General features: G+C 48.5%; 1 protein-coding gene across 5 annotated transcripts in view; it reads left to right on the top strand.

Annotated features, from left to right (window-relative positions):
* The window catches only part of HDAC5 (histone deacetylase 5), a 178,931-nt gene that overhangs the window by 138,511 nt on the left and 19,599 nt on the right, over positions 1–20,821 (top strand). For all 5 annotated transcript variants that reach the window (XM_029572400.1, XM_029572401.1, XM_029572399.1 and 2 more), the window contains 10 exons: positions 352–472; positions 595–644; positions 866–973; positions 1,967–2,022; positions 2,264–2,351; positions 7,528–7,647; positions 7,846–7,943; positions 8,678–8,796; positions 14,933–15,066; positions 15,154–15,238. In XM_029572400.1, coding sequence (XP_029428260.1) covers positions 352–472; positions 595–644; positions 866–973; positions 1,967–2,022; positions 2,264–2,351; positions 7,528–7,647; positions 7,846–7,943; positions 8,678–8,796; positions 14,933–15,066; positions 15,154–15,238 — 979 coding nt within the window. The remainder of the gene's footprint in view (positions 1–351; positions 473–594; positions 645–865; positions 974–1,966; positions 2,023–2,263; positions 2,352–7,527; positions 7,648–7,845; positions 7,944–8,677; positions 8,797–14,932; positions 15,067–15,153; positions 15,239–20,821) is intronic.

The raw sequence follows: 20,821 nt of genomic DNA, 5'->3' as shown, positions 1-20,821 counted from the left end.
AACACCAGCAAACCTGATAGTCTTTATCTCCATCAGCTGATTGAGAGGCATAAACCTATGCATCTGGACTGGTCTGGCTGGACTCAAGGAAAGGAAATTATCAGGTAAGAATTAATTTCTCCATCTGACTGTTGAGTATTTTGGTTTGCTGGCACAGACAATGGTCCAGCTCCTTTCTTTCCTCCGCAGATGTAAGGTGTGAACCCATTGCTGCTGTTGCTCATCCACAGAGTAGTTTCATAATTCTTGGGGGGCCCTGTTGCCCCATCCTGACACACTCTCAAATGGAAGATGAAATAACGACCCACATTCCTGCCACTTTAGCCATTCATATATTTCTTTTTCTCTTAGCGAATCCGGGGTAGAAAAGCAACTCTTGACGAGATACAGACGGTCCACTCGGAACACCATACCTTACTATATGGAACTAGCCCCCTAAACCGGCAGAAGCTTGATAGCAAGAAGCTGCTAGGTAAGCCCTTTAGGTACTGGAATGTATTGTATTTATTCACAGACTGGTTACTGCCCATATTCATATCTTCAGAGGCAGATCTCTTTCCCCAACCATCTGCATTGTATTTATGCTTTTCTCAGGTCCAATGACGCAGAAGATGTATGCAGTGCTACCCTGTGGTGGGATCGGGGTGAGTGTTCACACTTTATTTTGTGTCCCGTGCTAGTTTTTATTTTTTAAGTGATGCTAGGTGGTCCTGCCATGCTCCATGCTGGTGTCAGTAAAGGAAATATGCAAGTCAGCTTGCCGAAAGCTAAGGGGGAACCTAGAGAAACCAAAGAGCAGATTCCTTGCCTTGGCAGCTCCTTCATTTGTTTGTATTTTTAAATAGGTCTTGTTTTCTCTGAGCAGGTGGACAGTGATACCGTCTGGAATGATCTACACTCTTCCAGTGCAGTGCGTATGGCGGTGGGCTGTTTGGTGGAGCTGGCATTCAAAGTGGCAGCAGGAGAACTCAAGGTGCAATTCCTCTCCCCCTTTTCTTGTCTTTGTTTCCTTCCCAGAAGAACCCTGAATCCTTCCAGTGCTCTTCTATTGTACCCTGCCTGGCGTCAGCTGTAGGAGTGGGAAACTGAAGGTGTCTGCTAAAAGATCTGTTTGAAGGGTTTATCTGGGTAACTTTTCAAATTAAAAACATAAGAAGTGTCATGCTGGATCAGACCAAGGGTCCATTGAGCCTAGCAGCCTGTCTCCAACATTGGCCAATTTGAATCTCTAGAAAGTATCTGATTCCAAAGAGTAGATCCATTTCCTTTTGCTCACTCCCAGGGATAAATTGTGGCTTTCCATGAGTCCAACTGGCTAATAAATTGCTCATGGACTTTTTTTCTAGGAACTTTTCCAGACCCTTTCTAAACCTAGCTAGATGTTTTGACCACATCCTCTGGCAACACAATCCATAGGTTACTTGTGCGTTGAATGAAAAATACATCCTCATCTTACACAAAACTCGAGCTTTCCATATTTCCCCCCTCTGCTGGCTAAATTTTTCCCAAGTACCTCCTTGCCTGCACAAAATATAGCCAGATAAAAAGAGGCAGTGATGGAGGCATTAGGGAGGCTGTGGTTAAATATTAGTTGGTGAGCACTGATATTCAGGGCTATCTGGCTATAGTTAGCCAGGGTAAGTCTGGTCAGAAAAATACCTGTTCTTAAGTTATCTGGATATCATTATCCAGATACATTCAGCAGAACACTTACCTGGCTGGTGAGCAGGAATAGAACATAGCCTCTGTTTTTAAAAAGCCCCCTAACTCTATTTTTAAATAAAGTTGATGCATAGAAGCACAAAGATAAAGGATTAACTGGGCTGAATAAATCATTGTCTGATCTTGTTAAGTAACTAAACAAGTGATTTTTATCTAGCCAGGAGTCTTTGTCAGCAGAAGATACATGCTGATCAAATAAAGGACAAATATTAAGTAATTGGGGTCTCTCTGCTTCTCTTTGTAGAATGGATTTGCTGTTATTCGACCTCCAGGACATCATGCAGAAGAGTCCTCAGCCATGTAAGTGTAGCCGCCTGACCCACTGCTGGTTGGCATGGACTGTGAGAACTCAGCGGCCAAGGTGTCAGCTTCTTGGAAGGGGCAATAGCCTATAAACCGTATTTAGTTGTCATTTTGAGTATTAATGTGGAGATGGGATGGATTGAGATCAGTCAGAGTGGCTCCTTCACCAAGGAGGAGGGTGGAAAAGACTGGGATAGGCTGCCTGCTTACACTCACCAAAATGTTTTCTCTCCATTAGGGGTTTCTGCTTCTTCAACTCCATTGCCATCACAGCCAAACTCCTACAACAGAAGTTAAATGTTGGAAAAATCCTCATTGTGGATTGGGTAAGGCTGATACATTGTCTCTACAGGAGGGAATGCTCAGTGGGAAGGAGTTAAGGGAGTGGATTCAGTGCCCAGCTTTTGACTTTACTGCATAGCTGATCCTGGTTTCTTTGAGATTTCCTGGTATAATGAGGTGAAAGGAAACACCCACGCTGCAGAGGGGAGTAGAAAGCCATCCGTGGCTTTGGAAATTGGCTCTCCCAAGGATGCTTATGAACTTGCAGATCCCTTTCTGCACTGCTTGTTTTTAAGTTTTCAGTTTTTATCAGCTCCGTAGGGAATCATGGTTAGAAACAAAAATGGTGCTTAGAGGTGGGAGGCAAGGGGCCAAAAAAAAGCCTAGACAGTCTCCAGCGCTCTCAGTTTTCTTATTTCCGTTTTTGTCTCGTACTCTGTCCGTTATCTCCCTCTGTCATGCTTGCATCCATAAGAACATAAGAAATTGCTATGCTGGGTCAGACCAAGGGTCTCCTGTTTCCAACAGAGGCCAAATCAGGCCACAAGAACCTGGCAATTACCCAAACACTAAGAAGATCCCATGCTACTGATGCAATTAACAGCAGTGGCTATTCCCTAAGTAAACTTGATTAATAGCCATTAATGGACTTCTCCTCCAAGAACTTATCCAAACCTTTTTTGAACCCAGCTACATTAACTGCACTAACCACATCCTCTGGCAACAAATTCCAGAGCTTTATTGTGCGTTGAGTGAAAAAGAATTTTCTCCTTTTAGTCTTAAATGTGCTACTTGCTAACTTCATGGAATGCCCCGTAGTCCTTCTATTATTCAAAAGTGTAAATAACCGATTCATATCTACTCATTCAAGACCTCTCATGATCTTAAAGACCTCTATCATATCCCACACCCCCCCTCAGCCGTCTCTTCTCCAAGCTGAACAGCTCTAACCTCTTCAGCCTTTCCTCAGAGGGGAGCTGTTCCATTCCCTTTATCATTTTGGTTGCCCTTCTCTGTACCTTCTCCATCGCAACTATATCTTTTTTGAGATGCGACGACCAGAATTGTACACAGTATTCAAGGTGTGGTCTCACCATGGAGAGATATAGAGGCATTATGACATTTTCCGTTTTATTAACCATTCCCTTCCTAATAATTCCTAACATTCTATTTGCTTTTTTGACTGCTGCAGCACACTGAGCCGATGATTTTAAAATATTATCCACTATGATGCCTAGATCTTTTTCCTGGGTGGTAGCTCCTAATATGGAACCTAACATCGTGTAACTACAGCAAGGGTTATTTTTCCCTATATGCATCACCTTGCACGTATCCACATTAAATTTCATCTGCCATTTGGATGCCCAATCTTCCAGTCTTGCAAGGTCCTCCTGTAATGTATCACAATCCGTTTGTGATTTAACTACTCTGAATAATTTTGTATCGTCCGCAAATTTGATAACCTGACTCGTCGTTTTCCTTTCCAGATCATTTATATATATATATATATATATATATATATATATATATATATTGAAAAGCACCGGTCCAAGTACAGATCCCTGAGGCACTCCACTGTTTACCCTTTTCCACTGCGAAAATTGACCATTTAATCCTACTCTCTGTTTCCTGTCTTTTAACCAGTTTGTAATCCACGAAAGGACATCGCCTCCTATCCCATGAGTATTTAGTTTTCTTAGAAGCCTCTCATGAGGGACTTTGTCAAACGCCTTCTGAAAATCCAAATATAATACATCTACCGGTTCACCTTTATCCACATGTTTATTAACCCCTTCAAAAAAATGAAGCAGATTTGTTAGGCAAGACTTCCCTTGGGTAAATCCATGCTGACTGTGTTCCATTAAACCATGTCTTTCTATATGCTCTACGATTTTGATCTTGAGAATAGTTTCCACTATTTTTCCCGACACTGAAGTCAGGCTCACTGGTCTATAGTTACCCGGATCGCCCCTGGAGCCTTTTTTAAATATTGGGGTTACATTGGCCACCTTCCAGTCTTCAAGTACAATGGATGATTTTAATGATAGGTTACAAATTTTAATCAATAGATCAGAAATTGTTTAGTTCCTTCAGTACACTAGGATGCATACCATCTGGTCCAGGTGATTTGCTATCTTTAGTTTGTCAATCTGGCCTACTACATCTTCCAGGTTCACAGTGATTTTGTTCAGTTCGTCTGACTCATCACCCCTGAAAACCATCTCCGGAACTGGTATCTCCCCAACATCCTCATTAGTAAACACGGAAGCAAAGAATTCATTTAGTCTTTCTGCAATGGCCTTATCTTCCCTAAGAGCCCCTTTAACCCCTCGGTCATCTAATGGTCCAACAGACTCCCTCACAGGTTTCTTGCTTTGGATATATTTTCAAAAATCTTTATTATGAGTTTTTGCCTCTATGGCCAACTTCATTTCAAATTCTCTTTTTGGCTGTCTTATCAATGTTTTACACTTACCTTGACAATGCTTATGTTTTATCCTATTTTCTTCAGATGGATCCTTCTTCCAATTTTTGAAGGATGTTTTTTTGGCTAAAATAGCCTCTTTCACCTCACCTTTTAACCATAACGGTAATCTTTTTGCCTTCCTTCCACCTTTCTTCATGTGTGGAATACATATGGACTGCACCTCTAGGATTGTATTTTTAAACAATGTTCATGCCTGTTGAATACTTTTAACCTTTGCAGCTGCACCTTTCAGTTTTTTTCTATTTTCCTCATTTTATCAAAGTTTCCCTTTTGAAAGTTTAGTGTTAGACCTGCAGATTTACTTATTGTCCCCCTTCCAGTTATTAGTTTAAATTTGATCATGTTATGATCACTGTTGCCAAGTGACCCCACCACTGTTACCTCTCTCACCAAATCATGCGCTCCACTAAGAATTAAATCTAAAATAGCTCCCTCTCTTGTTTGGTTCCTGAACCAATTGCTCCATGAAGCAGTCATTTATTACATCCAGGAACTTTGTGTCTCTACCAAGTCCTGATGTTATATTTACCCAGTCAATATTGGGGTAATTGAAATCTCACAGTACGCTGGTGCAGGATAAAAGTTTAATCACCATTAATTTCTATGGTATACTTTACTTGAAAAATTAAACAACAAGGATATATATAGTTCAAAACGGCAACTCCATGAATTCCAAGTAATACTTTAAACTCGGTCCCCCGAGTATTACTTGGAATTCATGGAGTTGCCGTTTTGAACTATATATATCCTTGTTGTTTAATTTTTCAAGTAAAGTATACCATAGAAATTAATGGTGATTAAACTTTTATCCTGCACCAGCGTACTGTGATACTTGCTTATGTGCAAGGTTTTGCTTCTTTTCTTTCTGGACTGGTAATTGAAATCTCCCATTATTACTGCACTGCCAAATTGGTTAGCTTCCCTGATTTCTCTTAGCATTTCATCATCTGTCTAACCATTTTGTCCAGGTGGACGGTAGTATACTCCTATCACTATACTCTTACCCAACACATATGGGATTTCTACCCATATAGATTCTACTTAGCATTTACTCTCTTGTATGATCTTTATCCTGTTGGACTCTATACCCTCCCTGACATAAAGTGCCACACCCCCACCATGTTGATCCTCCCTATCATTGCGATATAATTTGTACCCTGATATAGCACTGTCCCATTGGTTATCCTCCTTCCACCAGGTCTCTGAGATGCCAATTATGTCAATCTCATCATTTGCTGCTATACACTCTAACTCTCCCATCTTACTTCTTAGACTTCTGGCATTGGCATGCAGACATTTCAAAGTGTGTTTTTTGTTTGTATTAACAACCTGCTTTTCAGTTGTTAGGGATAATTCGGAAATCATTAGCTTCGGTGATTTTTTACATATAGGTACATGGACTACATTTGCTTTTAATGGAACCTCTCTGTTGGGATGCCCTAACTGTCCTGTTTCATTAGTTTCCTTCAAGGATACATTTCTCCGAACCATGCACTGCTGAGTGACTGTCAGCTTTCCCCATTGTTCTAGTTTAAAAGCTGCTCTATCTCCTACCCCAAACCAAATGTGCCTGATACTTCACTTTCGATGCACATCCAGCATGGCTCTCTGCTTCAACAGCATGGGAGAAGACTGATACTTCACGTGTATCCAGCATAGCTCCCTGCTTCAACGGCAGGGGAGAAGAAAAACAACCAATAAGGGCTGTATAACATAGGCTGGGTAAAACAAATAAGCATGAGTGTAGCTTGCTTATTGCGGCGGCTACTACCCCGAACTAATCAAGCTAGATATTTCACTTGGATGCAGCTCCATCACTGCTCTCTACATTAAAACTGGGGGTGGAAGGGAAATAGAACCAAGAGCTAAGAGAAACAGATAAGTATGAGAGAAAAAATGTGTGAAGCTTGCTGGGCAGACTGGATGGGCCATTTGGTCTTCTTCTGCCGTCATTTCTATGTTTCTATGTTTCTATGTTTTTGAAAGTTGGCACCAGCAGCTTGGTTCCACTCTGGTTAAGGTGGAGCCATCCTTTCGTAAAAGTCTCCCCTTTCCCCAAAAGTTTTCCCAGTTCCTTACAAAGCTGAATCCCTCTTCCCTGCACCATTGTTTCATCCACGCATTGAAACTCTGGAGCTCTGCCTGCTCTGGGGACCTGCAGGTGGAACAGGAAGCATTTCAGAGAATGCCACCCTGGAGGTTCTGGATTTCAGCTTCCTACCTAAAATCCTGAATTTGGCTTCCAGAACCTCTCTCCCACGTTTTCCTGATGCACGCAGCTTCTGTGCAGTCTCACACAGGTTCAGAATGAGTGGGAATGTGTGCTGTTTTGAGCTGGTAACTTCAGCATTCCTTGGCATGCAGCCTTTTCACACCTGCATGTATCCTAACCTTTGGGATGGCAAAAGTACAGGAACATGACCTCAGCCATTATCAGTATAAATTCAACAACATGCAGTCACTAGTAACAGCTTGGTATGGACATCTGCCTCTTTTTTTTTTTTCTTCCCTACATGATAATCTTAAGAATTACAGGAGGAGAAAAATGCTGTGCAGTAAAGCAGCACAGGATCCCAGTGCAGTTTTTCACTAGAGAAGCCTCTTTAATACTGGGATACATTGTACAATCAATCACATGTTGGGCACCAGTCCACGCAGTTCAGTAGTGTCCTTAGCCCTGATAAAGAAGTTTTACTGTAACCATATGTATGGCTCCATTTTTGTCCATGTAGGATATCCACCATGGAAATGGAACTCAGCAAGCCTTCTACAGTGACCCCAATGTGCTCTATATATCTCTGCATCGCTACGACAATGGAAACTTCTTTCCTGGAAGTGGGGCTCCCGAGGAGGTGAGTCCCAGTTGGGATGCTTGGTGGGTGGGAGGCACTCATGGCAGGGCTGAGAAGGGTGATCATGGCGTCCCATTGCTGTGTGGCACCAGGGAGAGCACTTGTTCTCTCCATGCAGGGAGTCATTGACCTAGAAGCAGCTCACCAAAGAATCTGCTGATGTATCTATCAACTAATCTCCTTTCCTGTCCTTTTTAGGTGGGGACGGGCATGGGAGTTGGCTATAACGTTAACATAGCCTGGACAGGTGGCGTGGACCCTCCAATAGGAGATGTGGAATACCTGTCTGCGTTCAGGTAGCGTCAGTGTTCACTGATGGAGTTGGCAGAGGTGCTCAGAGGTGTGCTGCAGGATGCTCCACTTAAACTGGCAAATGCATGTCGCTTTGTGCTGTGACCCCGTGTGTGCATCTGTGGTATGAACTTGCCAGACACCCACATTTGTCTGTGCCATGCACAGTGAATAGCAGCCTGAATGATGTAAACATGAAATCCTTCTATTGTAAAAGGTGTGAGCTCCTGGGAATGAGGGGAACAGGGGATATGAAAAAGGATTTGGAGAGAGACAGGTGGAGGGATCGGGGAAGGGAGCTGGAAATGAAGACCTCTTGGGCTTGATTTATGAAGAGCTTTCTTTCATTCAAAGATTGCATAATGTCATTAGGAGGGGGACAGGGATGGGGACCCGCAGGCATTCTGATCCCACTGTCTTACAGATTCTCTGGTTGATTCCTGGCAGGGGCCTCCATTCGTGTGACTAATTTGGTAATCTTTCCTAATCCTAATTATTCCTCATGCTTTCCTCCTCTCCATTTGTTATACAGATCAGGGATCAAAATTGCTGAGCAGACTTTATAAACTTTAGGGATGGATGCGTTTATGTTTTTGACATGTTATAACTAAAATAGCAGGTATGGCTGCCATTTTGGATGGAAGCAGCACTATGAATGAGCGACTGCATGCTAGGACAGTTAAAATCTCTGCTTGATCTGGATTCACTTTGCCTTTTCCCCACCTTCCATTTTTCACAGGACCGTGGTGATGCCAATTGCAGAAGAGTTCTCTCCAGAGATGGTTCTGGTGTCTGCTGGCTTTGATGCTGTCGAGGGCCATTTGTCTCCACTTGGTGGCTATTCGGTTACAGCCAAATGTAAGTATGGTGAGGCGGAGAGCCTGGCTTTACACGTGTTACTGTGCCATCTAAAGGCTGCAGGCATTGGGGGGGGGGGGGCAGGAGAGAGGGTTTATCTGCCTGGTGTAGGGACAGCATCAACTCTAGAATGCCAAAACTGTTTCTTCCCTGTACGTACCAGGATCAGTCCAGACGGTGGGTTATGTCCCCCGTCCAGCAGATGGAGTCAGAACAAAACTTCTGAGGGAGGTGCTACATAAGCCCGCATCCCTGTTCTCATTTCCCAGTACGTTTCTGACTCCAGCAGATTGGAAGCAGGGGAACAGAGTTCCCCAGGACAGGGACTGAGTGGTGTCTAATTCCGCAGCTAGGCTCTTGTTCTCCTTGTTCTGTTTCTTCTTCTGTGTGAGGGATCAAGTTTAAAAAAAAAAAAAAAAAAAAGAGTTAGACACAGCTCTTGCAGCAGTGCTCCTGCTCACCAGAGCCTGCTACTCGCGAGGAGCACTTGCTGGCAGGTCTGGGGATTTCTCTCTCCATCTATCTCTCTCAGACTTTGGTTAGGGGTAAGTCTATGTGATTTTCTTATTTCCAGGTCCACCTCTGTGTGCGCCAGACCGCTGGGGTGGAAGCCGGTGGTGCTGGTCTCTCTCCCCCCCCCCCCCCCCGCGACTGCTGGGGCCGTGGCCCCGCGACGCTCTTTCCCCGGGGCTGCCACCCGCCAGGAATTCCAATTCCCCAGCGGCATTTGTGGATTCGGGGGGGAGGGGGGGCGTTTGGAGCGGTCCCGGGCTTAGACCTTCCTGCGGCGCCAAAGAGTTCTACTGTGTTCCTGTGCGCCGCATCCTCCCTCCCCCAGCGATCGAGCCATGCAGCGATCGGCAGCGTGTGTGGACTGCGGCCGCCCTGGGAGCCGGCTCTCGCGGGAGGGACTCTGTACCTGATGTTGCCCTGGTGGGGAGACTAGCACGCGGGAGGAGGACTCAGTCGGATCGCGCGGGTCCGACGGCGAGGGACGCCAGCGGCAGGCCCCGTTCCCTCGGATGGTGGGAACGGCAGCAATTTTGTGCCAGGATCAGTCAGGCGCCGGATCCGCGGGAGAGGACACGGAGGGCCCGTTTTCGGTCCCGCCTCCTGTTTTGACCGCAACAGAGGCACCAGAGCCACACTCGGTACTGCAGGAGGACCTGGCCCTGCCCCCCATGGGCCTGCCATCTTTTTCACCAGAATTTATTGTGCTGATGCACAACGTCTTTTTACATCGTATGGCGTAGCCTGTGGAGGTCCTCTTGAGCCCTCCATCACCCAAGTTGGCACGAGTGGACCTTCTCCTGAGGGGAGTCCTGTCACAAGTGGGACGGCAGCTCGCAGTAGGGGCGACGACCCCACCCGGGGAGCCCCCCGGACCGCCAAGAGAATTACCCAAGATAAGCTCGCCCGTGCAGGGAGGGGACCCTGTCATGGCGGGGGACGACTCCCTCTTGGGGGCCCAAATGGAGGGAGACGACCCTCGGGTATTACGCATTTTCCAGAGCGACAAACTAGACTATTTGATCCCCCATATTTTGTGGGAGCTGGATTTAGACGCCCCGCCGGAACCTTCAAGCACGGAGCCTCAGGCAAAGAAAGAGGACCCCTTATGGGCGGGACTCTGACCACCAGCGAGGGCTCTCCCTACTCACACCACTTTTCTTCAGCTACTCTTGAGGCAATGGGATTCACCCGAAGCCCCCTTAAAAGTTAGCAGAGCAATGGACAAGATCTCCCCACTGCCTGAGGAGTTTTTGGAGATGCTCAAGGTTCCGACGGTAGACTCCGCGTTTTTCAGCGGTCACCAAGAGGACATCATCCCGGTCACGGGGGGCACAGCTCTAAAGGACCTCCAAGGTAGGAAGCTCGAGGTCTACCTCAAGAAGGTGTTTGAGGTGCCCGCGCTGGGGGTCCGGGCAGCTATCTGCAGCACTCTGGCGCAAAGGGCAGGCCTGGGATGGGTACAACAGCTTCTCACTTCTCAAGACTTCCTCCCCGGAGGAAGCTCTTCAGGCGGACAGATTGGAGGCCGTGGTGGCCTACGGGGCGGACGCTTTATATGACCTCCTGCGGGTCCTCGCCCGTTCAGTGGTGTTCTGTCTCCGAAACGGGCCCGTCGTCTGTTCTGTCTCCGAAACTGGTCGGCAGATTCCTTCTCGAAGACTCGGCTGGGATCGCGTCCTTTCAAAGGCAAGTTTGTTTCTGGGGAAGACCTGGATCAGATCATAAAGTTGCTTGGGGAGAATGCGGTCCATAAACTTCCGGAAGGCAGACCGCCACTCCTCCAGGTCCTTCAATACCTCCAGTAGCCGTTATCGCACTCAGAGATGCTTCCGTAATACGAAGCGTCAGACCTCCTGGACTCCGGTTTCCCGCTCGAGCTCCTGGAACCAGCCTTTTCGAGGGCGCAGACCCGGCAGGGACGGCCCAGCCCACAGCGCCCCCACAAAGTCCGCCCAAGGCCGGATTTCCCTCTTCTATGGGGAGTGGGCCTGAATCACGTCGGATCAGTGGATCCTAGATATTCTTTTTTTTTTTTTGTAATTAAAGTTTTTTATTGAAAGCGTACCAAATATAAACAAGCATATCATGAACGAATAAGCCATGAACAAGAAAAACATGGTATCCAAGCAGTAAAGGATCCTAGATATTCTAAAGCTCGGCTATGCATTGGATTCTGTCCAACCCCCGAGAGACAGATTTCTCTTCTCCCTTTGTGGTTCCCCGCAGAAGCAGACCATAGTTTGGCAAACTCTAGACCACATCCTGGACCTGGGGGCGATATGTCCAGTGCCCATCTCCGAAGTAGGCAGGGGTCACTACTCCATATTCTTCGTGGTATCCAAGAAGGAGGAGGGCACCTTCCGACCAATCCTGGACATCAAGTCGGTGAACAAGTCTCTTAAGGTACCTAGCTTCAGGATGGAAAAGCTCCGCTCGGTGTTGGCTACAGTACACCGCATTCTTGGCCTCCTTGGGCCCCACGGAGGCGTACCTGCACATCCCAATCCTCAAGCGCATCAGCGCTTCCTCCGGTTCAAGATCCTAGGACAACATTTTTAGTTTTAGGCCCTTCTTTTCGGGCTAGCACCAGCCCCCACGCATCTTTACAAAAGTCATGGTGGTGGTGGCGGCGGCCCTACGGCGAGAGGGAATCCTTGTCCATCCCTACCTGGACGACTGGCTCATCCGAGCGAAATCTCTCTCCCAGGGTGGTCGGGCGGTCGACAGAGTAGTACAGCTCCTCCAGTCCCTCGGCTGGGTCATCAACTATGCCAAGAGCAACCTCTTTCCGTCTCAGTCGCTGGGATTTCTGGGTGCGAGGTTCGACTCAGCAGAGGGCAAGGTGTTTCTCCGACCGGAGAGGGCTCAGGCCTTACGAGTCCAGATTCAACACTTCTCGGCCCTCCCAGAGCCCACAGCCTGGGACTACCATCAGGTCCTGGGTGCCATAGCATCCACTATAGATCTGGTACCCTGGGCGTTTGCGCACATGCGCCCACTTCAGAGGGCCCTTCTATCCCGCTGGAAGCCGGCGTCGCGGGACTTCCAGGCACTCCTACCGATTCCTCGTTTTGCCGAGGAAAGCTTCTTCTGGTGATTGGACCCGTGGCACCTGGCCCAGGGAGTCTCCCTGGATGTTCTCGACTGGATAGTGGTGACCAAGGATGCCAGCCTCTCAGGCTGGGGGGGGGGGGGGGAGCGGTTTGTCAGTCCAGCTCCGTGCAGGGCCGGTGGACGGCAGATCAAGCACGATGGCCAATCAACCGTTTGGAGATCAGGGCAGTCTGTTTGGCTTTTCAGGACTTCCTTTCCCTCATTCACCATCGGGCGGTACGGGTTCTCTTGGAAACGCGATTACGGTGGCGTACATAAATCGTCAGGGGGGCACAAGGAGCCATCACGTCTCTCTGGAAGCGGACAGACTGATGCAATGGGCAGAACCTCACCTGCTCCGCATAGTGGCCTCCCACATCGCAGGGGTGGACAACGTAAAGGCGGAATTTTTAAGCCGGCAATGTCTTGACCCTGGGGAAGGGGAGCTCTGGGTGGGGGCGATGCACCTGATCGTACAATGGTGGGGGCCTCCCCACATGGATCTCATGGCCACATTTCTCAACGCCAAGGCTCCCCGATTCTTCAGCCACAGAAGAGAGCGTGGCGCGGAGGGGGTCGATGCTCTGGTACTTCCGTGGCCCCGTCATATCCTCCTCTATCTGTTCCCTCCATGGCCTCTGATAGGCAAGGTTCTGAGAAGATTAGAGGGCCACCACAGACCAGCAATCCTGGTGGTGCCGGAGTGGCCCCGACGCCCTTGGTTCGCCGATCTCCTCAATCTGGCGGAGGAAGGACCCTTATGGCTAGGTCATCTTCCACGCCTCCTCCGGCAAGGACCGATATTTTTCGAAGGGACAGATCGCTTTGTCTTGCGGCCCGGCTTTTGAAAGGCGCAAGTTGAGACTCCGGGGATATCCAGAGACTGTGATATCGACCTTGCTGAGAGCACGCAAGACATCCACCTCCGTGGCCTACGTCAGGGTGTGGAAGGTCTTTGAGTCATGGTGGTTGGCTCATTTCATACAGGCGACCCTTGCCACGATTACTCAGGTCTATTCGTTCCTGCAGGATGGGGTGGACAAAGGCTTAGCTTGCATCTCTCTGCGAGTTCAAGTGGCTGCCGTGGGAGCCCTATGTCGTCGGAAGGATGAGACTCTCATTTCTTCTCACCCAGATGTTGTTCGTTTTCTCAAGAGGGTGAAGTATCTGGGACCACCGCGGCAATCGCCTTGTCCCACCTGGAACCTCAACTTGGTACTCGGAAGTATAGGAGGTCCTCCGTTCGAGCCTCTACGGACCGCTAGTCTCAAGGATCTCACTCTCAAGTCGATCTTCCTGGTGGCCATCGCATCGGCTCGCCGAGTCTCTGAACTTCAGGCACTATCATGCAGGGAGCCATACCTCAGATTTCTTGACTTGGGGGTTACCTTGCGTATGGTAACCTCATTTCTTCCCAAGGTTATCTCCACTTTTCATCTTAACCAGACGGTGGGCTTGCCTTCCGTCTCTTCGGTTGACTGTCGGGAGCTTTACAAGCTTGATGTCACGCGCTGTCGGATGCGTTATTTGGAGGTCACCACTGAATTCCGACTCTCGGACCATCTGTTTGTTCTCTGGCCGGGCCCAAAGAAGGGCTGTTTGGCTTCCAAAACGACGATAGCCCGCTGGCTGAAGGACGCCATTGCGGCAGCGTATATTGGTGCAGGGAAGACTCCACCGCTGGGGGTAAAAGTCCACTCGCTGCGTTCCCAGGCCACGTCTTGGGCGGAACACCTCTCGATTTTTTTCACAGGAGATCTGCAGAGGGCCACATGGAAGTCTCTCTATACCTTCGCTCAACACTATCGACTTGATGTCCGAGCGCAGACCTTTGGTTCTTTTGGTGATAGAGTCATTCGAGCAGGGCTATCTATGGCCCACCCTCAGTAGGGAAGCTTGGGTACATCCCACCGTCTGGACTGATCCTGGTACATACAGGGAAAAGAAAATTATTCCTCACCTGCTAATTTTCGTTCCTGTAGTACCAAGGATCAGTCCAGACGCCCTCCCTCTGTCTTACTGCTCGACTTTGATTGCTGGCTGCCCTTCGGGGTTCTGGGTGTATATTCAGATATATTTTCTGGCGAGTCTTTATCTACAGTTCTCTTGGCAAGTTGCCGGGTTGGGCGCTCGTTGGTTCAGTTCTTACGATTACTTATTATTCAGTTGTTTCACTTGATCCCTCCGTCTCTTCTCCTTTCCTCTGGCTTTGATAGTCTATGTACTGGGGAATGAGAACAGGGATGCGGGCTTATGTAGCACCTCCCTCAGAAGTTTTCTTCTGACTCAATCTGCTGGATGGGGGACATAACCCACTGTCTGGACTGATCCTTGGTACTACAGGAACGAAAATTATCAGGTGAGGAATAATTCTCTTATCTTCATTCTCTACCAGCAAAATGTACCGAGCACCTTTTAGAAAATCACAGGTCCTCTGACATCTTAGAGTAGGGCAAAGGCCTTCATCCCTGTTTTGAACTCTCGTTAAGGAACTTCCATTCCCTTCCCACACTTCACTTTCTCTTCCCAGGTTTTGGGCACCTGACCAAGCAGCTGATGAAACTGGCCTGTGGACGTGTGGTGCTGGCATTGGAGGGAGGTCATGACCTCACAGCCATTTGCGATGCATCAGAAGCCTGCGTCTCCTCTCTGCTGGGTATCGAGGTAAAGTAACCATTAGTGTGTCAGCTCCTTCTCTTGAAATTCCTGTATATAACGCTGAATCTGGATTGTTTTGGGTTTTTTTTACAGCTGGAACCCCTCAATCAATCTGTCCTTCAGCAAAAACCTTGCTTAAATGCAGTGACCACACTGGAGAAAGTCATTGAAATCCAGAGTAAGTGAGGGCCTGGTGTAAATGGCATGCTGCTTTTTTTTTTTTTTTAATTGAAGGAGTTGTTTTACGAAATCTCCATTGGAAAAGGCTCAAAATTAATCTAGCCTATAGTAACCCATCCCCACACATTCACTCACAAGGAGTTCCTGGCTCTTGCTGTCATGATCACTCCCAGCAGGATGTGCTATAGGGAATGGTTTGAGAGCAATGACTGGTTAGTTTATTTTGGCATCAGTAGTGGGCACCAGATTGTTGGCACTTACCTTTAAAAAGGAGATATTGCAGTTTTTAAACTAGATGAGGGAAAACCAACAGTTGCTCAGAAGTGCATGGTTTGGAATGATGTAGCTTTGAAGGATACTAAGAGAACAGGGAAAATAGGCATCCCAGGTTGCAATAAATGCCAAAGTGGACCAGGTGCCTTTAAGTAAAGTGCAGTAAGATTCCAGATTCTCCGAGGACAAGCAGGGTGACATCATCTGATGGAGCCCGGCACGAAAAACTTCTGTCAAAGTTTCCAGAACTTTAACTTGGCATACTGAGCATGCCCAGCATGCCTTATACCACGTGACCATGTGGGGTCCCTCTTCAGTCTGTGTTTTTCCGCAGAGCTATTGCATCGCAGTTTGAGTGAGCTCTTGGCTTTTTGTCTAACTTTTGGAAAACTTTTTCCCCCAATTTTTTTCTTCAGGTTTTCGCGTTCCATTGATGCAGGGTCCCTCTCTGTCCCTCCTGTAGCATGCTCAACTAGGTTTCTCAGCATTTTGGGCAAGTTTTTCTTTCGCATCGACCTCCCTCGTGGCAGTGGGGTCTCGGTGCCTGCCGGTCCACAGCCTGCTGCCATCATTGTCGTTTGTGTCCCTCTTTTTTCATTTCCATCATGGCCCTCCCCGGTGCATGAGGGCCATGTCTATCACGGACCCCTTGATATATTTATCCTCGGCCTGGGGGCATCACATGACATCCAGGGTTGCCGCAAGTGCACCCAAATGACCCCGAAAGAAGGTCGAGCTCAATTCCACAAGATGGAGAAACTTTTCAGGTCAAGGAAGTCCGAGCCATTGACTTTGGCATCAGCGGCGTCAGCACCGATGGACTTTGGAGCCACACCAAATGGACACTATGCTATCAACATCGGTGGGACCGCCTGTTCCATCAATGGTGCTGAAGACCGGTTAAACTTGATCTCCTTCGGGTCGAGGAGTTCAGGTTCTTCGTCTTTGATCTCGGCACCGGGGAAAGACTGGGCCGAGCACCAAGGGAAGCTAAGGAAGCATCGGCACCGGTTGCCTTTGATGCACAGTGCCAGGCTCGGGGATGTGCCAGCTCATGCAATGATACCCCAAAGCGACGTGCGCCCATCCTCCATCGATGCTGTGGGTTTGTGATGGTCTCCACTGGTCCTGGTTCCAGTCTCTGATCCACCTCAGGGATCCGAGGAAGATCTGGCCACTCTTCCTTCCTCCCAGTCAGTGCTGGCTTCAGCAGCTTTCGAGAAGGAGTTGGAGCAGTGCGTCCAGCTGGTGGGTAGAGCAGGCAATGCAGGCCATTTGTCCTGTGGCACTGACGGCACCAACGACTGTCCTGTCTGCTTTGGAACCGCTGCTGGAATGGCTCAATGTGCTCACTGGTGTGTTACCAACCCGGCTGGTGTCGGTTCCTGGGAGGCCATTGATAACCCGCAGGGCACCGATGTTTCCCCTGACCAATATGGTGGTCATTTCCGGCCCTTCCGAGGAGGAAACTCTGCCTGGGCCAGCATAGATGCCATGGCCTGCTGCCCCACATCCAGCTTTGCTGGGCCTGCACCAGTTTTGTTGATGACTGAGCTTCTGGAGGAAGGCTGAGCTCCCAGAGCCCCATCCCCTGTAGATTACAGTGAGGATGAGGATCCCTATGACCCCTGGGGGGGGGAAGATACTGCAGAGTTGTCCTCTGAGGGCTCGGAGGGTCTCCCCTAAGACCCATCGCCTCCAGAAGAGCAAAGGAGGTCCCCACTGGAAAACTTATCCTTCGCAGGTTTTGTGCAGGTAATGGCAGAAGCCATTCCATTTCAGTTATTGACTGAGGAGGATGCCAGGCCAAAAAGATGCTGGGGATCCTCTAATTTGTGGAGCCTCCTATGGAAATCGTGGCGCTCCCAGTGCATGATATCCTTAAGGAGCTGCTGCTAAGGGTATGGAAACACTCCCTCACAGTACCTCCTGTTAACAGGAAGGCGGACAGGGTCTAACTCATCCAGAAGGCTACTGGATTCGATAAGCATCAACTGCTTCACCAATTGGTTGTCAAATCTGCCCTCAAGAGGGCCAAGTGCTCTTGGACCCATTCCTCGGCACCCCCAGGGAAGGACACTGGGTATTGGATGCTCTCGGGAGCAAAGTGTTCCAGGCGGCCATGCTTATTGCCAGCATCGCCTCCTACCAGCTCTAGCTGAGCCAATACTCGCAGGACCTCTGGAAGCAGGTGCAGGAAGTAGCAGAGCAGCTGCCTCAGCAGCAGCAGGGACTCCCTCATGTCACTGGTGTATAAGGGCCTGGAGTGCGGAAAACACGACGTCCATGTGACCTACAATGTTTTCAAAACAGCAGCGAGGGCCTCTGCAGTGGGAATCGACGCCCGCAGAATGGCATGGCTGCAGGCCTTGGCTCTCCTTCCAGAGGTTCAGGAACGGCTCGCTGACATGCCGTGTGCTGGGGAGAATTTCTTTGGAGATAGGGTGAGGGACACGGTGGGTCCACCATGAGACCCTCCAGCAGCTCTCTGCAGGAACTCCAGATCTGTCCTCCTCATCCAGGAGGTCGGCGAGGCAGGGACAGAGGAAGTACTATCCTCTGCCCCCTCGCTCCCGTCAGTAGCAGAGAGCTCCCAAGTCCCAGCCAGCACCTCAGTCAACTCCTGGGATGGGGTTTTGACTAGATTGGAGGGAGACTATGTTCTTCGTGAACCAGTAGCACAGTATAACCTCGGACCAGTGGGTTCTGGCCATCGTCTGTCAAGGGTACCAATTAAACCTATTGGGTATCCCGCCAAATTGCCCTCCGTGTCCATTTTGGAGCCCGGTAGCTCATCAGGAAGTACTGCTTGCGGAGCTCTCTGCCTTCTTAATGGCCAGGGCGATCAAGCCTGTTCCACCAAGACAGAGAGGTTGGGGATTCTACTCCCAGGTATTTTCTGATTCCAAAGAAAACAGGAGGACACAGTCCCATCCTAGACCTAAAGGCCTTGAACAAATATCTAAAAAAAGAAAAGTTCAAGATGGTTTCCCTGGGCACCTTGATCCTCCCTTCTACAAAATGGGACTGGCTAAGCTCCCTTGAGCTAAAGGACGCGTACACTCATGTCAAGATCCATTTTGATTACTGGCAGCCGACGGCCCTTTGCCCTTACTATGTCACAGGGGCTACCGCCGCCATTGGTCGACCCCAGTGACATAGTGAGGGCAAAGGGCCGTCGGCGCCATTTTGACTACTGGCAGCCACAGCCCAAGTCCAGGAGATCCCTCCCGGACTGCTCCTGGACCCCCGCTGGACCACCAGGGACTTTTGGCAGGTCTTGGGGGGGTCAGGAGAGTGGGGGGGTTTGTAGTAAATTAATTTTGGAGGTCTTGGGGGGGCGTCAGGAGGGTGGGGGGTTTTGTTAGATTTTTACTTTTTTATTAAAGATTTGTCTGCAAGCCAGATTCAGCCATCAAAAGAGCCACATCTGGCTCGCGAGCCATAGGTTCCCGACCCCTGATCTAGACGATTGGCTGATCAGGAGCACATCTCAGGCAGGGGCCATTTGGTCCATGAGCTTGACCATTTGGGTGTTGGAGTCACTAGGGTTCGTCATCAACTATCCGAAGTCCCAGCTCAGTCCGTCACCTCAATTGGACTTCACAGGATCCCTGCTAGACACAGCTCAGGCAAAAGCCTTCCTGCCTTGTTCATGGGCCACCAGGGTGGTGGCCATAGCCACAGAGATCCTGGGCAGCCAGCAGGTGTCAGGGCCGCACATGTTCAGGTTGTTGGGCCACATGGCTGCAACCTCCATATCATTCCCTTGGCACGTTTACACATGCACAAAGCTCAATGGACCCTGTCAGAGCCATGGCAACGTCGGTGGCTCATTTGTGAGCAGTTCTCATGGAGGAGATCTGCAAGGCTATGATGTGCAGTTCTCTCCACACATTCGCCTCTCACTATTGTCTGGATAAGGATGGCTGATGTGACAGAACGTTCGGCCAGTTTGTCCTTCAAAATCTTTTTGAGGTGTAGAACCCAACCCTCCCTGCTTAGAGCCCATTGTTTGGGTTCAGGTTGTCTCCCCCTCTGTTACCAACAGCACGTTGTTGATGTACTCGTGGGTACCTGGTTGATGTCTGTTGGTCCCCTTTTGTGTTGGGAAGCAGCCTGTAGCTAGGGATTTACCCATGTGTGAGGACTACCATCCTGCTTGTCCTCAGAGAAAGGCAGAGTTGTTTACCTGTAACAGGTGTTCTCAGAGGACAGCAGAATATTAATCCTTACGAAACCCACCTGCCACCCCGTGAAGTTGGGTTTCTCCTTTTTTCTTATTTTAAATCTAATTCTATGTTATAAGACTGAAGAGGACTCCACATGCTCAGTATGCCAAGTCAAAGTTCTGGAAACTTTGACAGAAGTTTTCCATGCTGGGCTTCATACATCCTGCTGACCTCGAAGAATACCTGTTAAAGGTAAGCAACTCTGCTTTAACCCCGTCAACTGATGAGCAGGATGTTAATACAAACAAGAAATTTACTTTGAAATGTCTGATTGCAAATGCTAGAAGTCTAAAACATAAGATGGGAGAGAGTGTATAGCACTGGTTGAAGAGGTAGATATAATTGGCATCTCAGAGACCAGATAGGAGGATAAGTAATGGAACAATGTGATACCAGGGTACAAATTATATTGAAAGGATAGGATGGATCAAATTGGTGGAGGGAGTGACACTATATGTTAAAGAGGACGTTTTAAGTCAAATAGAATAAAAGTTCTGCAGGAAACAAAATGCAATGTTGAAGCTTTATGGATAGAATTCCATGTGAAAAAGAAAATAAAATAGTAGTGGGGGTGTATTACTGTCCTCCTGGCCAGAATGAACTAACAGACAATGAAATGCTAAAAGAAATTAGAGAAGCTAACAAAATCAGCAGCACAGTAATGTGATTTTAGTTACCCCAGTATTGACTGGGTGAATGTTACATCAGGACATTCTAGAGAAGTAAAGTTCCTAGATGAAATAAATGACTGCTTTACTAGCGTGCAGCCAGATGGACTCGGGACCAATGGGGTTATGCTCCCCTGCCAACAGATGGAGATGGAGTCAGATTTCAAAGCTGACGTCACCCTACATAAACCCCTGCTGTGACGTCAGCCTTTCAGTATTCTCTGTCTCAAGCAGATGGTGGACGTACCTCTCTGGGGAGTACTTTTTGGAAGGAGAAAGTCTCATTTAAATTGGAAAAGAATTTGAGCCCCACTCTCCTGAGGTGATACCTAAAGGTCCCTCCCCAGTTGAGAATTCCCGAGGTGATTTCCGAGATCCCTCAGAGGTGTGTGCCTTGGTCCGGTAGCT

This window comes from Rhinatrema bivittatum, chromosome 12 (genome assembly GCF_901001135.1).
Source record: "Rhinatrema bivittatum chromosome 12, aRhiBiv1.1, whole genome shotgun sequence".
NCBI lineage: Eukaryota > Metazoa > Chordata > Amphibia > Gymnophiona > Rhinatrematidae > Rhinatrema > Rhinatrema bivittatum.
The sequence above is the reverse complement of the archived record's forward strand: the minus strand, read 5'-3'. Positions and strand labels throughout refer to the sequence as shown.